At 42.6% G+C, this 22,511-nt stretch overlaps 1 protein-coding gene across 3 annotated transcripts in view; it reads left to right on the forward strand.

The window, feature by feature from the left end:
• The window catches only part of FYB2 (FYN binding protein 2), a 365,509-nt gene that overhangs the window by 281,205 nt on the left and 61,793 nt on the right, over positions 1-22,511 (forward strand). For 2 of the 3 annotated variants that reach the window (XM_069642107.1, XM_069642108.1), the window contains exons 10-12: positions 7,306-7,334; positions 15,371-15,446; positions 20,010-20,105. In XM_069642107.1, coding sequence (XP_069498208.1) covers positions 7,306-7,334; positions 15,371-15,446; positions 20,010-20,105 — 201 coding nt within the window. The remainder of the gene's footprint in view (positions 1-7,305; positions 7,335-15,370; positions 15,447-20,009; positions 20,106-22,511) is intronic. The other variant, XM_069642109.1, reaches the window with a different exon arrangement.

A 22,511-nucleotide genomic window follows, 5' to 3' on the forward strand; every position in this document is an offset into this window, starting at 1 on the left:
CTCCCAGACACTTTACAATGCCCTTGCCTCTCACTTTCTCTAAAACCCAGGACATCCTGTACACCCTCCTCTCAGATCCTCCTCCTCACCCCTCGCCTTCTCTGCTTGATGCTCCTTCAGCTACCCCCTCCCTCTTTCTCCTCCTTTCCTCTTTTCTTCCCTGATGATGTTGCTAGACAAGTCCAATCTAGGAGAGCCTCATCAAAACAGGTCCATCCCTGCTCCTCGAAAACCATTAAGGACCACATCGATACCCTCGCCCTGGCCCTGCCGATTTCTGCAACCTCTCCTTTGCCTCTGGTTCTTTCCCCTCCCTCTGTAGCACTCCCTTGTGCATCCTCTCCTCAAGAAACCCACTGCTGATCTTCTTGTCCTGCTAACTATCGCCAAATATCCATTACTCCCTTTTTGGGTAAGCTCCTGGAAAAGCTGGCCATCCCATCTCTCAGCTTAACCTTCATTCTGACTCTGTTGGCTCTGGAAGATCTGCCACATGTTCTCCTTCCCTCATCTCTGATTGCCTAATCACCATTCAAAATTGGTGTGCCGCACACAATCTTTGTCTAAATGCCAACAAGACTGCAATCCTCCTCATTGGTCCACCTTCAGCATCCTTTCCTCTCACTCTCTGGCCAGCCTCCCTTGGCCCTCCTCCTACCCCTACCTGTGAGGCTAAGAACCTCAGGGTCATCTTTGACTCCACATGTTCCTTCTCTGCACAAAAAGTCAAACCTCTTACTGCATCTCTTTAGAGGTACTCTGCCTATCCTCTCCCTCCTTCCTCCAGAAGCTCACTGTCTGTCAAGCTCTGGTTCTCTCTAGGGTGGACTACTGTAAGGGCCTCTTTCTAAGTCTACCTGCATCCATTCTTGCCCCTTACAACTAATCCAGAACAGTACTGTAAGACTTGTCTTTGGCCTCAAACCCTGAGTTCGTATCTCTCTAGCTCTGAAATCCCTTCATTGGCTCCCAGTGGATGTAAGGATTACATTTAAAACCCTCTGGATTGTCTGGGGCCTGGGTTCAAAATACTATAAACTATCTGTCCGTAAATACCTCCCCTCTCAGGGCCAGTCGTTTCTCAAAGAAATGAGCTGGGGGTAGATCTCTGACTTTGGCTGGGGCCTCCCATTGAACAGCCTCCCTGCCAACTTGAAACTTGAGGGGAAACCATCTCTGGTTCTGGAAGCAGCTCAAGACCTTTCACTTCGCTTCTACCTTTGCCCCTCTTCTCCCCTGCTGATTGCTTTCTCCCTCGGTATCTTGCACCTGGCCACCCTCTGTTCTTCAGGCACAGGTACCTGCTCACCTTGCCTCCCTCCTGCACTGCCTGTGGGCCACCCCTTTCACTGGGGTCTGCATCTGTACCCTATTTTCGTCTGGCTGCACTACTACTGTTTATTGCCTTTATTTATTTTACTTATTATTTATTCTGTTATCTCCTCTGTTCTGCACTTTCCACTTATTCCCCCTTCCATGCACTTTCACCCCTTTCCCTTTCTGATGCACTTGCATGCTCTTAATGTCACTGGGCCTAGTAAGATTGTTATTTTTGTTCTCCCCTGTTACCCACCCTTTGCCTCGTCGTGCTGTGAAACACTTGTGTATGAGTGTGATATAAATAAAATATATCATATCATCTATAATGTACATATGCTAAATGTAAGTTTTTCATAGAAGCTGTACATTGATTCTGAGCATGTCGTCGTAGCTGTGTCAGTGTGTTGTAATAGTGTGTCTCTTAGGAGTGCATGTTTTATGATCATGTCTTATCACAGCATATGTGTAACCGTTTGTGTCATAGTAGCATGAAGACAATGGCCCATCGCCCTCTGGTGGCAGCTGTGGATCAGGCATGCAGATACTGGAGACTGGAGACAGGAGGCCGAGAAAGGAACCTTGACTGATTTTCAAGACATCAGTTTTATTCAGGCATCAGAAAATAACAGCACTGGGCTCTTAACATTAGCCTCTTTTATACATTTTGCAGTTGGTACAGTTTTTAATTTCATGATGCAGTTCACTCTCATTGGGTTAGAAAATCATAGACCAGCCCTTTCCCCTTCCAGGGTTGGTTGACAGAACTGTAACTCACCAGGTCCCTATGTCATAACTACGCATGCAACTAATTAAATTTGTGTGAGATATTCTTGACCTTTAAAATTAATCCTTTGATGGGTCAAGAAAGAACATTTCTGCAGTCAACCTCAAGGTACTTTTGGCAGGCAGCACCATATCTCCCTGTCACATGAGTCCAAGTATGGGCATCAGCTGTGTGCACTGCCTGTGAACCCAACAACTGTTGCTAGTTGACCAGCTGTCTGTACTAATTACTACCTTTCCTTGAATCGCAACATGGCTTTCTCCCGGCTCATCAATGTAAAAATTACTGCCAAGAAGTCCAGTATGCAGAATGCCACCATTTTCTATGCCCTGCAACCATCTTAGAGTTTGCCTGACTTCGTTCCAACCAAAATGGTCGACCAAATTACAAAATGACTGACCAAACTATTTTTGATCATAACTTGGTTCCTATTCAATTTCAAGCCTAGAATGTTGGGATCCATAATAAATATATTCTACCCATCATGCCCTGCGCTGTGCAAGGCATACTGATCCAAAAAATTTCCCCCTACAATGTGCTTGTTTGACATTTTAAGTATTATAATTCTGACTATCGCAATACTGGAGTTATTGATCATCCCAACAAGTTATCTGCATTCAGTTTGAGGGGGTGTAGTCTACCTTCTGTACAAGCATGTATAGCAGCATGTGGTATAAATGTTAGTAAGAATGTGTGGTGTGTTGCTGAAGAGTGTGTTTTGTAGGAGCCCCAGGGTAAGACCATGTGTAGTAAGAGTTCTCCTCATAGGAGTGGTGTGTTGTAGAAGCATGTGTTGAAGGAGCGTGTGTAGTGTTGTTGTTGTACATATACAAAATGTTATCCCCCAGTACATGTATAGTTTTTGAATAAAATGTACCTTCATTTTGCTTTTGTCGAAGTGCATGTCATCGGAACATGCCTGTGCCATAGGTGAATGTGTGTCTTAGGTGAGCATGTTGGAGTGTGTTACTAGTGTACAGTACATATACATTTTCAATCAATACAAGAGGTGTAATACGTTTACAGCTTGTAGTTGTATGCAATTTGCATCTTATGAAAACTGAGATTAACGCCAGCCTTCACTTTCATGTGAGTTTCCAGGAGATGGAAATTGCGTAATGTACAAACTGTGATGCTCATAAGCCTCTTTAAGTTCGTATGAACAATAAACATTCAGTGCATTTTATGAAAATTATCAAATTTAGTCCGGATTTTGTGAGTGTTCAAATGTAAATTGTGTAATATGGGAATGATGACCCTTGCACCTCTTTGTATAGTTTTTGTGAAAGATGCACAGTCATTCTATGCATGTCACCTATAGATGCATCTTAAATTGTTAATGTCTAAAAATTGGCCAAGTCGATTTTCACATTTTATTCAGTGTACCAATTCCTGGTCAAATCTAGGTGCATGCCGAAAATTTGGAAAAGAAACATGTTAAAAGCTGTTTGAAACACAATACATGTAACAGTTTATTCAAATATTAAGTGTGACAAATCTAGCAGCTTCATCACTGAATCCCTGGAGGGAAGCTTCTCTACCATTGTCATGTAAAGGCAGAAGATACATGACTATGACCCTTAGGTGGCTATCTGCGAGAAAACCACGTAGAGGACAAACTCCAGGGAGATGCAAGAAAACGGAATCTAATAATCCTTCAGCTGTGACTCTTAATGACACCCATATGCCTTTTCAACATTCCTCTATGGCGTATTGTGATGTAGATAGAAAATACCTGAGTCTTCATGGCCAAGAACATGTTTTACCCCTTTACCTGTGTATAGTACTGAGAAGAGGTAGAGTGATGGAGTAAGATGATCAGAAGTGGTAAGCAAACGCCACGTTCTAGTCTTTGGAAAATGCTAACCAATGTGGGGATGTTTAAAATGGACACAGCTAAATAGAACGTAAGAGAGAGACATAGACTGATGCTGAATCCAACCTGTTTGGATGCTGGTTGGGACACCGGAGGCGGGCAGACTGCAGGACGCATCATGGAGGCTGATGAGAACGGCGTGCAGAGAAATGGAGCTGAGAGAAGTTCACTGCATTACTGCCATGGGAAGCTGTCGCTGCTAAAAGCAGATTAGGCAAAGGGGGAACCAAGTGATTAACGGGAGAAACTCCCAGAAAGCAGACCAATGGCAAAGACTGTGAGATGCGAGGAACACCGAAGCCGGCAGTGAAGACCAGTAAGTTCATTGAGAGTGAATGGGACACCGTGGCAATTCAGAGAAAATGTTGTGTACCATTGACAGCACAAGCATGCTTAATTAAAGGGACTGGAATAGTTCATACGAAAACATATTGTTAGGAAAGGGTCAGTGACAAAGTAATTAATAAGTATTATTCATTGGTTGCAAGAGAGAGTAAATAGAGAACGGAAAAGCTCTTGTAGGATAGTGAACCAGGCAAATGCGGAGTCTGGGACTCACACCCATGAGAGGATATAAAAGTCCCTGGCAGGAAAGTAAACCAGGCACTATGCAAGTCTGGGACCTGCACCCAAGTCTGATACTCTGGCAGGAGAGTAAACCAGAGGTAGGAAGAGTAGGGAGCAAATGCCCGGATAAAAGTCCCATCCTGAAATTGTGGATTAGTCCTAACAAATACAAAAAGGGAAGAATCAATCCCCTTTATGGATAAGTAACAAAGTTGCAAATACCCTGGCAGGAGAGTACACCAGGGGTAGAAAAAGCATTGAGAAAGCCAAGGGGTCAAGAATCCTCCTTGAAATTTTGAAACTGTGACTGTCGGTACAAGAATTGAAGAACCATGCCTCTTTAAAAGAATAATTGAGACCCAGATAATGGGAGAAGTAATAAAGCTGCAGGTACCCTGGCAGGAGAGTACACCTGGGATAGAAAAGGATTCAGAATGCTTAAGGATCAAAACCCCTCTTTGTGGAACTGTGACAATCAATGGAGAAGCGAAGCACAAAACCGTTTTAAGGATAACGAAGATCCAAAGAGTGAGAGATTGAAACGTTCAAGAGAACTGTGAGCTTAAGCGGCACACAAGGGAGGAGTTGTCCCCCTTGTATTTGTATTTGTATTTGTATTTATTTGTAGTGCGCACCTTGCCCAAAGGCTTGCGGGCGCATGTTTGTGAAAGTTACAAGTTGCAGCAGAAATAAAACAATATACAGTTACAGGTTAGAGTTACATCAACGTCAAGGTTACAAGTTAACAGCATAAAGGTAAGAAACTAATATACAGTTACAGGTTAAATTTACATAAAAGCAATATACTTGAAACTGTGAAGTAAAACATTGTATGAAAGGAGAAACGCAGGGGAAGAGTCACCCCCCTGTGAGGCAGTGGAACGTTGTCTTTTTTGGAATTACCGGATAGACGTGGAAGACCAGAAGAAACAAAGGGGGAGGGAAGACCCCTTTTCCTGGTGGAACTTGATTCCTTTTCTTTTCTGCACCTTAGGACTTTGTTTCGTAACTTTGAAAGAACAGTATGTGTGTATAGGTTACGAAAATCCCCCAGTTGCACATTACAGTGGGTTTAGCATGTAAGGGTCAGTTTAGGGTATTTGGACAGAGGACACTTTTTGATTGAACATCCAGACACAGATGGTCCTTGGTTTTGTTGAGTCTGGGAAACCGCTTGTAGAGTTAGGGTGAGGTAGGATTCTCCCCAAACCCTTTCTTTATTTCATTTTAATAAGTCTCTGACCAAATACATAATGCTGCTGTGTTCGACTCTTACTCTTGATCCCTTAAAGAAGCCATCCATGAGAACTTCACACATTTTGCATTCAGAGAACTTCACACATTTTACGTTCAGAGGCAGCCACCACAGAATTATACTGTATAATATGTTCAGATGTTTTCGTGTAAGGGTTGAAAAGTAATTAAGACTCCATAGACAATTTGTTTTAACCTTAATTAATCCATGTGCTAGTGCAATGGAATAATATAGATTTGTTCAATACTGCTCTGACTGATGCTACATTTTCACCAACATGTAGAAAGCGATTTCCTGTACCAAAAATATAACTATTAAAGTAGGTGCAGTCCGTGAGAACAAGTCATGAGAAACGCAGATAATAAAATGAGAACTGTCAAAGGCTGTATTGATAACCATGAAAGATTAATTGTGTGCCCTCTCCATCATGACACATGATTGCATAAGCACCTTCAGAGAACTTTCTGCTCTGTGTCCACATGCCTCAATGGATGTGTGCTTCGGTTTGTTCCATGAGAACAATCTTTGTTACCTTGTCCCGATGTGACTGGCTATTAAATGGCTGTGGTGAACAGGGTGGATTGCAGTGTTGAAGATATGTATTTCATACTCTATGTAAAAGACATTTAGAGTATATTGCTATGAGGCGGAGATTGGTTGTAACAATGATTGATCAAAGTGTAGGGGTTGTTTTTTAGGTAGCTCGTAAGGGACATTGAATGTTATCAGCAGATTTTGGCAAAGTGTACTAATTGGAACCCAAGTATTCCTAACCATGTCCCTCACAGCACTGTGAGACACTTTGTGTGCTAATGAGTTCACATTTGTATTCCTTTTTATTTATTTGTGTTTTAAACACTCTCTGTAGTTGTTTTAGTCTGTGATTTAATGTATTTTGCATTTGCAATGGCTTTCTTCTACAATATGTACAGACATTTGCAGTAATAACCGTATAGAACTGTGTGATTATATGTAAGGTTTGTTATAAACAATATCGTATTACATGAAAAAATATGAATTATCTTGCCTCGTCCATTTTTGTTTGGGGGGAGGGGACATTTATTCAAGGCCCGGTAGTGGTTTTAGGCTACATAAATAGAACACCAATTGAACATCAGTGTGTTGTCTTGGCTTTCATCATGTCGAAAAATACTCTTCTACAGATGAGATGTTTGGGGGGAAACCCACATTGCCTTTAAAATATGAAACTGTATGATCACAAGCTATTCTCTAAATGTATAATCAGTATTAGATCTACTTGATTTTCAGAAATTAGTCTACCTTTTACTGATTAAATAATCTGAAAAACGTGTTTAGTTTCAAATCGAAACCTAGTGTTTGTCACATGCTCCATATATACGATTATTCTTTCCCTGCAAGATCCTTAATAGGTTTGATAACCATTGCAATATTTTTTTTTTGATTAAGCATTCTATTAAAGCAGTTCTTTTAAAAAATGTTTTTGATCTTAAATATATACTCATGTTTTTTCCCCAATACCAGCTGGAAAGCAACGTCAGTAACTAATTTAAGTAAGTAAAGCCATTTACTATGAATCAGATGCAATTGTTGATACAACTGAATGGAGTTTATTATAAAAGCAAGGAATTTGTCATTCTTTGGTAATCGATTTTACTCAGAAACATCAGTGGGAAAAATCAATTTCTTTGAAAATATGTTTTTAATTGTGCTGATTGAGTGTATTGCATGTTCTGAGTATCATGTTTGTGTATTTGTCCTCCATTTCTTGCTTTGTTGAAAGTATATATGATAGCAACATTATAATTGCAGCTACATAACACTTTACACAAAAACAAAATTCCTCGGTAACATTTCAACTCATCTATAAAACATCAATAAATATAGCAAGGAACCGATTTGGCCATAACAGAACATGTGTGACCAATTTAAGAGGTTTAAAGGATGTTCTGCTGCAAAAGAAAAACTATATTGAGTTTGGCAGTGATAATCAGGATTTCAGGATTATTACCTAGAAATTATCAATTTTGACCTAGATTTTGACTACAAACCTGTTCTTTACTTGCAACTGGTACAAACCACCCAAACTTCAAAAATGTCTCCCAACTGTGAGAAATGAAAACCCCAATTTTACACATTTCCATAATCAACACACTCTGTACACTATGCTTGGAATGAGCACAACTACACACTCAGAATGCAAGTAAGATCATTATGGTTGATAGCCATGGGATGACTACACATATTCAAACCCCACCCCTGACGCACACATAGGCACACTCTGTGCACTGTCAATCCCTCTTTAACATGCACACACACACACACACACGCATACATACTCACACACATGTGCATGGTGCTTGATGGATGCATAGGGTCAAAGCAAATGTTTGAAATTGAAGAATGCACATAGACCAATTCTGTATGCTCAGAATGGTAGTAATCATGAACAAAACGATTGAAATGGGCATACATACAACCAACACAGTTTAAAAGAATATCTTTGCATCCCCAACCCCCACACACACCACAAACACCCTGTATTAATCTACCTGACTGGGTGTACGTTTACGAATTATGCCAATGCATAAATAATACACAATGCACTTGGAATATGAATAACCACAATATTTGCAATCTGCACCTTGCACACCATGCATAGATGAGACCAAAAATGTCCATAATCTGTATGCTTGGAACATACATAAGCATCAGGAATAAGCTCCAAATGAGTACAGTATGATGTGACAAATTATATCAATAACCTCTTCACTCCTGTGCACACTGATTAAGCAGGTAATAGTATGCACTATGGTAAGGAGAGTTATTGGAGCTGTGGTGCTACAAAAAGAGCATGCCTCGGATGTGCTGGTGGTGGGAGTTTTGGATACTGTGAAGGCATCATGAAGCAAGACCCAGGCAACCGATTCAAGGTTTCAAATCAAATGGTTTATTCAATCAGATGTCAGGATGGCGGAAGGCCTAACTTTCCCTATGCTAATGTGGGATTTCCCTACCTGAATGAAACTAAAAAATGTATGAGTCAGGGATTTCAACCTAAAAGTCTGTCTGTGTCCAAAAACTATCCTTGCCCTCACAATTAAAGCTAAACAATGTGTAGGGATGTCAATAATCAAATAGATGCTGGTCAAACAATGTTCTGAGCTTCTTCCAGCTCTCTTCCTTTTTGGCTCATCTTCCCCAAGTTCAAAACCGATCCACAAGTTCTTGATATTCCCTTACCCAAGTTCAAGGCAATACTGTTCCACACTCTCCTCGGTGTTACCTTCCCCAAGTTCAAGCAAAGCAGTTCAAAAGAAAAGGGTCTTGAGGCTCCATTCTCAAGATATCATTTGCAGTTCATCAACTCTCAGGGTTCCCTTCACCTAAGACTTCAACGTGACAACTTGTACTAGTTTCAGTCTCTCAATATTAAACACAATTCCGGGTCAACTTGGCCCTCCTTCTAAATTGCATCAATATTCCTCTTTCTTAGATTGTTTCACATTGTGTTTGGCTTTCACAATGTTGGGGCTCCCTGGTCTAGGCGCAGTTGTCGAACCACACGTTCCACCCATCACAGGTCACACACCCAGGAAGCCTAGGCTCTTCAGCCCACACAGGTTCTTCTGTATTTGCCCCTGTGTACAGATCTGCATTCACTTAGCCTGTCCTTGTTAGCCTTTTGGCTTTATGTGCTGGTTTACAGTCTTCATTCATCTCCTGGTTAGCCTCTTGGCTTTGCCCTCACGTGTCACACATCTCATGCCAGTCTTGAGCCTTGCTGCACTGTATCCGTTCATAAAGTTCACTCTATGGCAGTCTTTTATTACCGCCTTTTTGTCATGCTCTTTCAGAAGTGTGCTCTTATGTCATAGATTATTTTAATAAGGGCACTCTACCTTTTCACTTTCATCAGCTAATAGCTTTGACCATGGAGTTTTCATTCAGTTCGGTATTCAATTTGCGTAGTGTAGCTTTGCTTCAAGTTTTCATTCAGTTCGGTATTCAAAAGGCTTCATACAGTGCTTTGTTACTTATGCATTGCCCCTAGGAGTTGCCCAGGTTTCGAGTGTCCCCTACACTCACCGGTCCTCGGCGTTCCTCCCTGGCAGCCTTGCTGCTTCTGTTCTGCTTCGCCTGCTGACAGGTGGTAACTGCGAGCCGCGCTCGCACTCTAGGTGCTTCTCTAGGTGCTTCTGTAATGCTGGCAGCTTCTCTTCTCTTCCACTGACGTGGACGGTGTCCTTTCTTCTTTCTTTCATTTCCGATGCTCCAATTGCTCCCTTCCGACCACGGAGGCTCCCACATCTGTGCAAGCCTAACAGCACAACTCACTCTGGGCTCCACAGTCCTCTGGGACTTCTTCCGGCGTCCTGGCTTCCTATCAGGTCCCACCATGGACAGGGGGAGTAGGAGTCATGCATTCATGGCCACAATCCATAAATGTGCAAGTATTTGTGACAGCAGTCCAGAATGTAGACATTGCAAAGTTCACATGCACCATGAATGCACAGCTCCTAGTAAAACTGGTACCTTTTGGGAGTGGTTACTATGCCTATATCATAACGGTAAATCAAATGAGTACACCTATTGGGGCATTTCAAGCACCTTATTGCATCCACTGTGATGTGGTTATGGCCTATATTGTGCTCAAGTGAGCCACAACTCTGCACTGGGTTAGTCCCTGAACTTTAATGTAGATACAGCCATGTCTTGTAGCCATGTAATTTGATCACTTTACCTGAGCAGAGCATTCACCCATGAACTTCTTGACAGTCAATGTGCCCAGTAGGCTTGTTGTGCAGCTGTGCCTATTATGTTTTTTAATAACTTGATACCAGAGACCGGTTTCTAAGCGTGAGACTTACGTTGCTATGTATTGTCTTGCTTCCAAGACAAACGCTGTGCCCCTGAGTTATCCTCCCGGTCACTTTGCCTGTGCATTAGTCTTAAGAAATGCTCCAGACATCTCCTAACCAATCCTTTCGTTTACTGGACATAACCTCAGGAGCACATAAGCCCATTTAAGCACATTTGCCAATTTTCTGTGGGCACTGGTTCACCAAAATGCCCCATTACGGGGGGCATGGTGCCCAATATTCTCTGAGCTGCTCAGGCACAGTACACACCAACTTTCCATCTCTCATTGATGATGGCCAGTAGGACAGGTTAGAAAGTCTGATCAAAATACATTTTGTAAGCATATATTGCCTCCCAAGAGGATACTTGCAGAGAGGGCTCATATTGGGGCAAAAAGTGCATCCCAGGTGTGTGGCTATTTTAAATTTCGATTCTCAAATCCACATATCAGACCAGGTCCACAGGCCTGCCATAAACAGAACTTTTTTTCATATATGCAAACAGTCCTCGTTCTGACCAGTCACTCACCCTCCCATAGGGTGATTTTGAAAGTTTCAAAACCTTGAGTTGAATTCCCGCAAGAAGAAAGCTGCACAATTTTCACCCATGAATAACCTACAGCTATTTTCAGTGGCAATGTTCCCTGGGTAAATCAAGTCCACCCAATAATGCCCCTAATCATAGCTTGTGGTCATGCTAAATTGCTTCTTTGCAGACAATCATTCCTCTGATCCACCACCCACCCTCCGCTATGGTGCAGTTTAAATTTTCACAAGGTTTAGTTGAACTCCCCTTCGAAGAAACACTTTTTTAAAAATGCTTTTTTTAGGTGGCAGTCAAAACGGCGCAAAACTTTACAAAAGCAGAGAAAGTTCCTTCCAGTCTTGGCACTGCTTTAATGGTGAGGTCCCAAAATTCCTCATACATTTCCTCTGGGAAATTCCTGCTGTTAACTACAGTGGATACTACTGAATTAATTGTCACTAAACCCTCATGAATAGCGATCTTCTGGGCCCACACATGACCCTGATCAAAACAGAGTTCTGTCAAGCTCATGGAGATATTCACAGATCACAATGGGGCTGTTATGGGTTACAGTGGACTCTTTAAGGACTGTGGACTTAAAAGTAAATCTGAATGGTTGGGGCAATCTGGAATTCTTCAAAAAGACTGGGATTGTTGTCTGTTGATATCGCAGTGGGACTGCAGAACTCATGGAGATAGAGGACAATCATGTAGCCCTGTGGAATATGCCCCACGAATGCACTGAATGCAACCAAATTTGAAGCAATTGTCGATGCTTTGGTGCAGCATTGGCAGTAGTTTTTTTTACTCCCTTTTTTAGGATTCTTTTTACTTGACCTTTAGTTAAAAAACTAAAAATATATGAAACTTGTCATTAAAACAAATTGTCAACTTTCCACCTATCTTCCCCCTTCCATCCCATCCTTAACCCCACAATAGTTCTTTTCAGAAGCGCAATAAAAGGGGGTGAGGAAGGTTTAACATTACACACAATGACAACAGGCTAACCTACCAGTAATAGCCTATTACCCAATTTAAATGCCCAAATGAAACAAAGGTTCCTTAATGCAAGTAGCATAGCAGTACCGTTACCGGCAGTCTCTGCACGCCACCACAGATTATATTACCATTAAGACCCATGTACTATCTTTCACAGGTGCTTTAATTGAATAATCTTACGGTGCACCTCGGTGCCATGTCCTACTTCCTGAAATCCATTTTCTCTGTTTATTGACCGTAATGCCATTAACAGGGAAACAGAAGCTACGGCACGACACAGTGGCACGCTACAAGGTATTTATTTTTATATTAAACTCCATTTGCATCCACGTAGGAAACTCCACAGTTCTAAGAGGTGTGGGGGAGGGTAGAGGGGAAAGATGAGCAGGAGAAGGGGTTGGTGGCCAGTAGCACTCAGGCTACTTGTAATGCAGGCTAATACCAGAGAATGCAGAACGCGTTCTGAGCATCCTGATTGGCTAGTGCCCCCTTCCAGGGACCTAATGAAAAAAAATAGAAAATCTTACTTGAGCTTATGGTGCAACACTGCCCAATCCGCTTGTATTCTCTTCAATATAAATATGAACATGACAAAGTTAACACACCATCCCCTTCTAATATACAATCTGAATCAAGATCACAGTTCTCGAACCAATACTCCTACATCTTTTATTTTAGGAAAATAGACTTGTATAAAAAAAAATCTCAATCTTAATTGTTACATCTAATAATTCACTTTTACGTAGAAGTTCACCTCTACTAGTGAGCCACATCCGTTAAGCATTTTCTGTAGAGTTGAGCCGTGAGGCCCATGGCAATATGAGAAGCAGAGAAAGCCAGAGTGAGATGCCAGACACCCAGAAACCGAGTCAGTGGCTGAGCTGCAGACAGGATGGAACTTGGAGTACCGTCCAACATGGTGGGATGACCACTGAAGTAGCGTGGTGGGCCTTTGGCTCATCTAACAACGCTGACACACGTAGAAGCACAGGACCTGAAACCTTCTGTCATCAAACATTTAAAGAGCATGGCAAGCCACAGAGATGCTGAATGGGGCGTTTGTGAAGCCTATAGTGCAGAGAAGACCATCCACAACAGCAGACGTATGCGAGCGACAAACCCCCGAGACGCCACGCCAGGCCACACCGAATGAAGGTAGCTGGGAGGAATGGAGAAGGGGTAGGCGACCGGGGAATATACCATAAGTAAAGGAACTTGTGAAAACTACGATATTGATTTATGGACATTGGAAAACGCATAAATATATATTTCTCGAGAAACCAAAGAAAGTGATTGGTGATATTAAGCATGAGGCTTTTAGAAAGCCAGAAAGAGTTCCTATGAAGAATGGAAGAAGTTACCAAAGTTAAATGTTGAAGAGTGGTGGCATCCCTTAATGAAACACTTTGAAAAGTAGTGTGTGTCGAGATTAAATGTTGCTCCCAGTGCATGGAGAAAGCGGCTAGTAGAGAGACCCCAGGAGTGGTGGTGTCTCACCCATGATAAGGGCATAGCAATCCCCAGAAGGGGCGAGTGGAAAGAGAGTGAAATACTCAGTCAGAGGAAGGACTTTTAGACACTATCTTAAGACCATTAATGAAAGTGCTGAGAATACTGAGAAGCAGTTCACCATCTGAAAGACAAAACCTATGGGTAGCTGGCAGGAGCTAAAGGAACTCATAAATCAGACACTGAGAATGCAAGAGACCATCCTAATTAACTTGTTTCTAGAGGATGATATTTTCACAACTGATATATACTAAAGCCTCAAGACAGATGGCCGAAGGGAAGCAGCCAGGAGGCAGACTTTCTTTTGGCAAACTTTAGTTAATAATATTAGTGACAGGGTCAAGTAGATAAGGTTTTGGTCAGAAAGACATTTTTGATTTGGACTTTTTAATGACAGACGAGCACCCTTAGTTTGTTTAGGTAGATAACATCCGTGTAGCAATTGGGTGAGATAGGCCTTTTCTTTATTATTTTGAAGGAACATTACAGAAATGTCCAATCTGTGTCCTATTTCTTCTTCCACCAACCACAGTGTGTGTGCATGTATGTATACATTCAAGGAAAAAACGTAAATTGCATGAACTTGCAACAGATGCAATGAAACCCAATGAAATTCAGCCAAAGCTACCTTAACATTGCTCCCCTTGTTGCGCAGCCTATGACCACAATGACTCACTTTGAAGTTAAGCACAGTCTCTCTTGATTACTGCATGGATGGGAGACCTGGATGGATATTGTGTCACTGATTTTTCATCTCTGATGTTACTATTGCTGTAAAAATATCTTTAAAAACCAAAACAAACAAAAGTCTAAATATGGTTACAGAACTACACATACACCCAGCTATTGTTAGTCCTTTATAGAATTGAATATAGCCATACATATCAGAAAAATGGGCAGAAGAAAATGCATTCCTGCCCCCCAAGCCCTCACGAAGTGCCACCCTCATCTGTGCCAGCTCCCCCCACTCCCTAGATGGCCGCCTCCCCTCTCCCTTTCCCCCCACAACACAGACTGTTTCTGTGACTCAGTTTGCTTTGAGATGTCAGCTATTCGGGGCTATAGCCATATCTACAGAACACTTTGTGTTGCAAATTCAGTCCCCAAACCACCTCCAACTCTTACATTTCACTTGGTGCCCTCATGCATATGGATAGTAAACTGTCCTTCCTCATAGGATTCAGGAATTCCCCCTTGTGTATGAGGGTTTGTCCAGTCCAAATTAATCACTGACAAAGGTAGCCGGCACACATTCTCTGCTACAGAAGGGGTTGGTTCATTCTAAAAATACTTTTGTCACTGGGGTGATTTTCAGTTTGCTTTCAATTCATTGTAAACATGGCTTTGGCTATATTTTCAGAGACCGCATTTCACAATATCTTATGATCCTCTTAAATCTTAGGTTCAGCCCTACCTCTTACTAAAACTCACACTGCCTCGCATTCACCCTCGTCTTTGCACATTACTACAGTGCTTTATAATACCCCGGCATGCACTAACATAACCTTCTCCGTTCCCCACTTTGTTCCTAGAATAGATTTTTCATCAGCTAACTTGCTTAAGTTATTTAATTGTGTACTTGATTGAACTGATGTGTAAAGTCATTGCTCAGCCATCCCTTAAATACCTTCCCCGGTTCCTGTTTATTTGTTCTTTGTGAAAATTCATTGCTACTCCCAATATATTCTCTTAGAAGCAGATGATCCAGAGGCGGACAGTGACGCTGTATATAACGACGTTGAAAATGGAATAGCGCAACACATTGTAAAGTAAGACATAATTAACCAAAGTTAAAAAATGATACATTTTTTACTTTAATCTGGGTGATCTTTCTGATTTTTCTTATCCACATGCCTAATGTACTATAGGTATTCATCCATTGGCCATTTTTTATCTGCTAATATTGTAAAAGTAGCTTTTAACATTATATGTTGGAGCACGTTTTCCTATTTCTAAGGATTGTAGTAGAGAGGCTTCCAAGCCACCACCGTGTCAGGCTATTGCAAGGGTTACTGACCTGCTACAGCGTTCAAAGCCTGATATGGCATTCGGAATGCTTAATAATGCGGAAGCGCTACTATCTTAAGGTTAGCTGAGGGACCAAAGGTCAAAGCCCTATCTGGCTACCACCCTGTTTCTTCTAATGGTTCTCTAACCTAAAGCTTTCTTGGTGGAAATGTAATTTCTCTCTTCTCCCTGCTCTTACTGTTCCTGCTGTTTTGTTCTCAATTCTACACTCACTTACCCCTCCTCAGTAGCTTGTCACTCGTTCCCCCTCCTCTCTATCACTTTCTGGTCCTCCAATGTACACACACTCTTTTCCTCGCACCCCTCTTCTCTCCTCACTCTTCCCCCTACTACAATCACTTCCACACACTTACTCTCTTTCAGCTTAAATCATACAAATGGACCCATTCTCACAACCCATACCTTACCTGCATCAACTCTCCAGCAATCCCCCGTTCTTTCTCCTGGTTTGTCAGTCAGATGATTGCGTTTCTGCCCTATTGCGAGTCATCTCCTTGTAGCGTTGTGCAGGTCCTGTTGTGTGTGGAGTCACTCTATCTCCATTCATTTCACACATTTTTTCCACTGGGAATTCTGGTACTTGAGATCCTGAAATACAAACGAGAGAACGCTGGCCAGAAAATGTACTGCGAGGCATACAAGCATTTTCATTCACGTGACATGAGGGGGTTTTAGGGAATGGGATCCAACCACCCCACCCCACTGAACCCCCAGGCTCCGGTACTGGGCTGTCTTTGGCTCTCGCCATTGTATGCAGCACGCCCCATGTTGGGGATCCTCCCTGACACGTTCCATTTCTTCACCCAGTCACAAACGGTTAAGTTCCTTTCAGTGGTCTTGCTATGCTCATATCACTTATTTAACTTATTTGTGGAGATGTGCCGGCGGAGGAGGTGCAGGATCCTATGTATGCATTGCTCAAGATGCATACCCTATTGTTTTTTTAGTGGGGAAATTGCCTGTTTTTAGCAAGTAAGTGGCTATTCTGCTTATTTGTGCGTCTGCTTTCCCCAAGACCTGGATAATTAAATCTTTGACTGATGCAGCAGTATACATCAAAACAGTAGCTGCCTTCTCAACTCCTTAGGCTCACTTGCATTCAACTGGTTCAGAAGTTGTTTCGACACAGCTATGATCAACGGCTGACTTTTGCTGTTTTTATAAATCACTGTTGTCTTTCCATAGTCTGCTTGTGTTGAAATTACTGTTCTGCAGGAACACAGGAATGAGTAGTGACCGAATCACTGACTCGGCCTCACACTCTTTCTAAACCCACAGTGATCCTCATCATGAAGGTAAACCAGGCACAACACAATAGAATTCCTCCTTCACATATTAATTTAGTGCAAGCCGAAGGTAGGCTATACTTAGGAACGGAATGTGAGGTGGCAACAGGAATAATGCAAACATCACCAATGCAATGGATCCAACATAAAATAATGGCCAAATAAAGATTTTCAATTTAAGGACCCTTAAATAAACTGAAAATGCATTCAACTAATGAAAATCACGCTCTGATGTCAAGGAGCACCGGGAGTATAGACTACTGAAGAGCAAACTGGGCAACTGGGTGAACATGGGGCTTCAGGACAGGCAAAGTTCAGCAGCAGAGTCATTCAAAAGTATATGTCTTGTCAAAATTTAGAAAGTGGGATCTTCTCTGTCTCTAGGAGCCTCAAAGATGGGCTTGGAGATAGGAATTACTAACATGTTTTTTCTTGGCATAATCACCAACTACTTTTAAAAGTGTTCCTAAGGCCTTGATGGGATCAAGTCTGTCTTCTTTGCACTTGTACTAGGTCGAGTCAGCATAAAGGCATTTCAAATCATTGAATATGGGTAGATTACAGGGGTCGATCAGTTGAGTTGGCTCAAAGAGTTCAAACTGTGTGGGACCTTCTCTGCAGCAATGATCTGCTCAATTGGGAAAGTGTTCAGACAAGCGCAGAGTCGTGTTGGTGTGCCTAATCAGTGGAGTGAGCCCAGAGGCCCTATGGCAAGTTGTGATCCTTCAGTGGTGATCAGCGCAAAGGTGCTGGAGCACAGGCAGGTGATAGGTCCAGTGAATGGCTCAACAACATATGAGAAATCGGCGAGTGTCAAAAGCAGCTCCTAGGAGCCTGAGAGGCATCTTAAGTGGTGGAGCTGCTTTGAAAACAGATCAAAGTTGGGAATCGGGATCTAAAGCTACTCCCTGACTTACTGGTTCTGGAGAAACCCAATCTAGGATCCCCATGAGATAGGTGAAGCCTTTCTTCCTGCAAATGCGAGCCAGGAGGGTTGTAGAGTACACTGCAGGGTTCTGCAAATGAGCAATGATCAGCTTACCATAGTCTGAGTTTCATTGGGCCCGGTCCAGCCAACTAGTCACTCCAAATCTACCCTTTGAATGGGTAGAGAGCAGAGCTTGCCTTTACAGTGCTGTCTTCTGTTTTCCCCTCTACTGCCGAGTACTTTTAAATAGTGTATTCCAACTATGACTCAATAATCCCTCCTCTCACTTTTTTATAGGGAAAATGCTACCGCTGATTGGTCCAAAACAAGCATGTTGTCAGGTATCCAATTAAGGGTGCTGCAACAATATGTGTTGCTATCTCATGTCATAACTAGTTTTCTGTCTGCAGCAAGTAGGAAAGGCAACAAAGTGTGAGAAGCCCCATCAAGAATCAAGATGTGAAACCAACCATGAGTGAACTGTACCTCTGTCGCAGGCTACGCTAGCTCCACCCCTCTTTAACTCGAGTCTCTGGCTATCAGCACCCTGGCACCCTGGTGTCAGTACCTATTGTATCTTGGCAGGCTTGACTTTGAAGCTGGTCCTCAGCCCATCCCCTGTCCTGGGAAAGAGATGACCCTGTAAGAAAGGCATGGTATCTACAGTAAGATGGACACAAGTGACGACAGTTCATGGGTGTTTATTGAACTTCAGCAAGGGTATGATAATCCTAAATCTACAGATGGGAGCAAGCTACGACCATCTACTAATAATGCAGTCCTAGTGGTGTCTTGTCAACTTGTCATAATAAAAGGGACTATGCAAAAAAAGACAATTGCCAATCCTTACCTCTAAATACAAATAGTATGGGGGTAAGGTTTATGAAAAAAAAGAAGCATTTCCCAAAAATATGTCACGATGTTCAGGCCTTTGGCCTCCCTTTCCCACGGTTTCAGCGCGAGACAAGGCGGTTCACTCAAATGTAGCATAATCCCGGACTTTGACGGCACGAGGATACAGTTCAATCACTAGCATTGGGGCCTTCTGTGCCCAACTCCCTTTATTTATCAAAGTCTCTTGATTAAGAGGACCTGATATAACAAAAAAACATAGTTATTTTCCTCTTACAAGTACTCAATTCAGATGATTCACTCTTCACCCTGGATCCCCCTCAGCCGGGCTCAGATGCCTTTAATACAACAATCATTACTTTGGATCCCCCTCTTACCGGCTCAGTTCCCCTTTTACAATGGCCATAGAATATTCTTTCTCGGGTGACTCACGGTTCACCTCGGATCCCCCTCAGCCAGGCTCAGATCCTTCTTCTTACACAATTAGCCTCCCTCAGCCAGGTTCAGACTAATTTCAGTTACTATTAACTATAGAAAGCTGTTCAATGTACACAGGGTTTAGCTTGACCCATTGCGGGCCCACTTTGATTACACTATTTCTTTTGACATTTTCCACCTCTCAGTTGGATACCTGACGGAGACCTTTGAATGAGCACCCACAAATGGCACCATACCACTTTGTTTACGGTATCTGTCTTGGCTTCAAAAGTTCAGTTGCTTTTCTGCTGTTTACTATTCGCGTTGCTCATCACACACATTTCACACACTGTTCTCTTCAGATGTTCCCCCGACTCACCGGCTGTGCTGACTTTACTGCTGCTGCTTTGTTGGAGAAGCCAAGGACAGTACCTCGGTGGCAAACGCTCTTCCCCACCTTGGCTATGTACGCAGGAGAGCCCCGGGTACTTCTGACACACAATGCAGGTTTCTTTAGCTTTAATTCCAGGTTTTATGTTTCTTATACTCGAAGGCTCATGAAAGTAATGCCAAATTAAAAGAATTCCAAAGGCAGTAAAACTCACTGTTTATCTAAGATGTTTACCACAGTATAATTTTGGTTCCTTCAAAACACCCCTGGCCATGTATGGGTAAGAGATGAAGGGTTTGAACTGATCTGCAATTCATCACTATTGATTTACCGAGAACTGTAATGTAGAACGTGATATGCTAGGTTTACATGATTTTTGTAAATCCACTTTTCATTCACTAATGAAGTATTTCCCTTTTTTCTCAATTAGAAAAGGAAATGAAAAACAACCAAAAAAAAGACTGCCAATGTTTTTGTTCAACAAAGAAGGAAAAGAAAAAAGGAAAAGCTCGGTTTGGGTTGAAAGGTAACGTTAAAACGATATGGTTTTTATATTTGAGTTATCACTCCAAATTATCCGCAAACGACTACAGTGTGCTTTCAAGAGGTCCAGAGTGAGGGAAATAAAAGTGGTATTACCCCCCACTTTCCTGAGTGGACGTGAAGGCAGAGGGGGCTCTCTGGGGTTTATTTTCTTTGCTTCTGCCTAAAAGTATCAGATACATTGCTAGAGGCAATTAGCTCAAGCAGCCTCTGAAATGCATAGACACCGTTCTGCTGCACTAACCATCAGCAGTCGTCACATTTTCAGCAAAAATGGTACATATAAGTTCACGTATGGTCCTGCCATCAATTTACTTTGTTTATATATCCAAACTGTGTGCAGGTTAAAATCCCTATACAGTAAACTACATGTTACACCTTTCCTGTGTGGTGAGTGCTGATGGCCCTAATGTGTAATGATGGCTGACAATAGAGGTGTTGCTGCTTTCTTGAGTAAAGCAAAACGTATTTAGAAGGAACAAACATGTTCGAAACCCGAATTACATACTGAAAAACATGCAAATAGACCAAGGGCAAAGGTTGGTGGTGGATCCAATTTTTATAGATATATACAAGTTTATAGTTCTGTGAAGAGGCACAGAAATACTACAACTTAGTTAAAGTGTGATGTCAGTAGCAACATCCCCATCCTTGCACAGGACACTGCCCTGCCCCTCTCCCCAGTATGTTAGGGTCACGGATGTTCTTGACTATGCAACCTAGCACACCTCAATCTGTAATGTAGTGATTAAAAATAGTTTAATCCCTACATCTGTCCAAATTAAGAGGAGTTAAATGGGAGAAGTGAAAGAAAGCGGCAGGTGGCCAGAGAATTCAGAAAATCTCCATGAAGCTTAAAAAATGAAGTGTTGCGCTGGTATAGGTTGTCTTGAGACATTCAATAGGGTTCGAGAGATGTCAATATATCATTTATAATTGTATTAATGTTCTTTTATAATATGCTTAATACCGAGTGGTTTCTAAGCACAGCATCGGGATTCAGACCTGTGTTGCAATGCTTTGTCTTGCTTCCAAGACCAACACATTGCCCTTGAGCTATCCTTCCCCCTTCCAGACACAATGCTGCACCTTAGAAATAGGAAGAGCTTGCACCCTCATCCTCACTATTTCTGGAGGAGGTTGGTGGTGAGAGCCACGTCACTTGCGGGCTTAGTTTAGAAATAGGAAGAGCTTGCACCCTCATCCTCACTATTTCTGGAGGAGGTTGGTGGTGACAGCCACATCACTTGCGGGCTTAGTTTAGAAATAGGAAGAGCTTGCACCCTCATCCTCACTATTTCTGGAGGAGGTTGGTGGTGACAGCCACATCACTTGCGGGCTTAGTTTAGGTAGGGAAGTCCCTTGTCTGTAAGCTGACTGTATACCTTGCTGATCTTGCTCCTCACTGTGGCTGGTGCAGCACAGCACCTCTTCTCCACCTTCTTCCTCGTATCCATCCTCTTCCACCTCACAGTTCCAACACCTGCTATGCACCCTCCATTTGCAATGCTTCTCCCAAAAATGGCATGCCTCTAAAGGTCCTGTGATAACAGAGGTGATTACCCCTAAGACCCTGGCCTGGGACCCCTCTTATGTGGCCCGGGAAGGGCAGATGGTTCCTAATCCTGCGGGAATTGTTCTGCGAGAGGATCACATGTGAGGGGACTTGGGGCAGGAGAATTGGGTGAACCCTCTAACCAACTTCCCTAACGATCCCACAGTGTTAATGGAGTATTGTAAAATTGAGGCCTTTCATATAAAAAGGAACCAGAACATTAGGGACTTCAAGTTCCATAATGTTCTCAGGTCTGGGATGAGGAAGAGGGACTCAGAGGTACAGAACTGCAGTGTGCAGTCTAGTGGTTCTAATAGCCCACACATGAGTGGGATTTCTGAATATTTAATGCCCCTTCAGGTGCAGGCCATTGGAAGAATTAGTCAGCAGCAGTGTGAGCAGCAGAAGCAGTGAAACGGACAGCAGAGCCGCAGCAGTGATTGCAGCGGGTAGTGATTCTGAGAGACTCTTGGAAATTGGAAACCTGAGGAGCAGAGGTTGCAGAGTGGGAAGTGGTGCTGCAACTGGCTGTCCTGTGAGAGAGAGACTTACCCCTTATCCTGTGCCCTATTCCAGAGGCTGGCAAGCACTGGAGTACGCAATGCACAATAGACTCCCATCCTGAAAGCCGTAGGCCAATGGAGTGTGGCCAGAGCTGTCAGAGGCTCAAGACCTGACCAGAGAAGTTGCAGCAGGTCAAGTGGACATGCAAATAGAGAGTGGTTAGTTGGCCTTCATTAGGTTAGCCCAGGGCGCTCTGCAGTAGAGCATTGGCCACTTGCAAGCATTTTGAATACCAAACTAATGAAGAAAGCAAGGGAGAAATGTTCCAAC

The sequence above is a fragment of the Ambystoma mexicanum genome, chromosome 1q (genome assembly GCF_040938575.1).
Source record: "Ambystoma mexicanum isolate Mex_15411 chromosome 1q, UKY_AmexF1_1, whole genome shotgun sequence".
NCBI lineage: Eukaryota > Metazoa > Chordata > Amphibia > Caudata > Ambystomatidae > Ambystoma > Ambystoma mexicanum.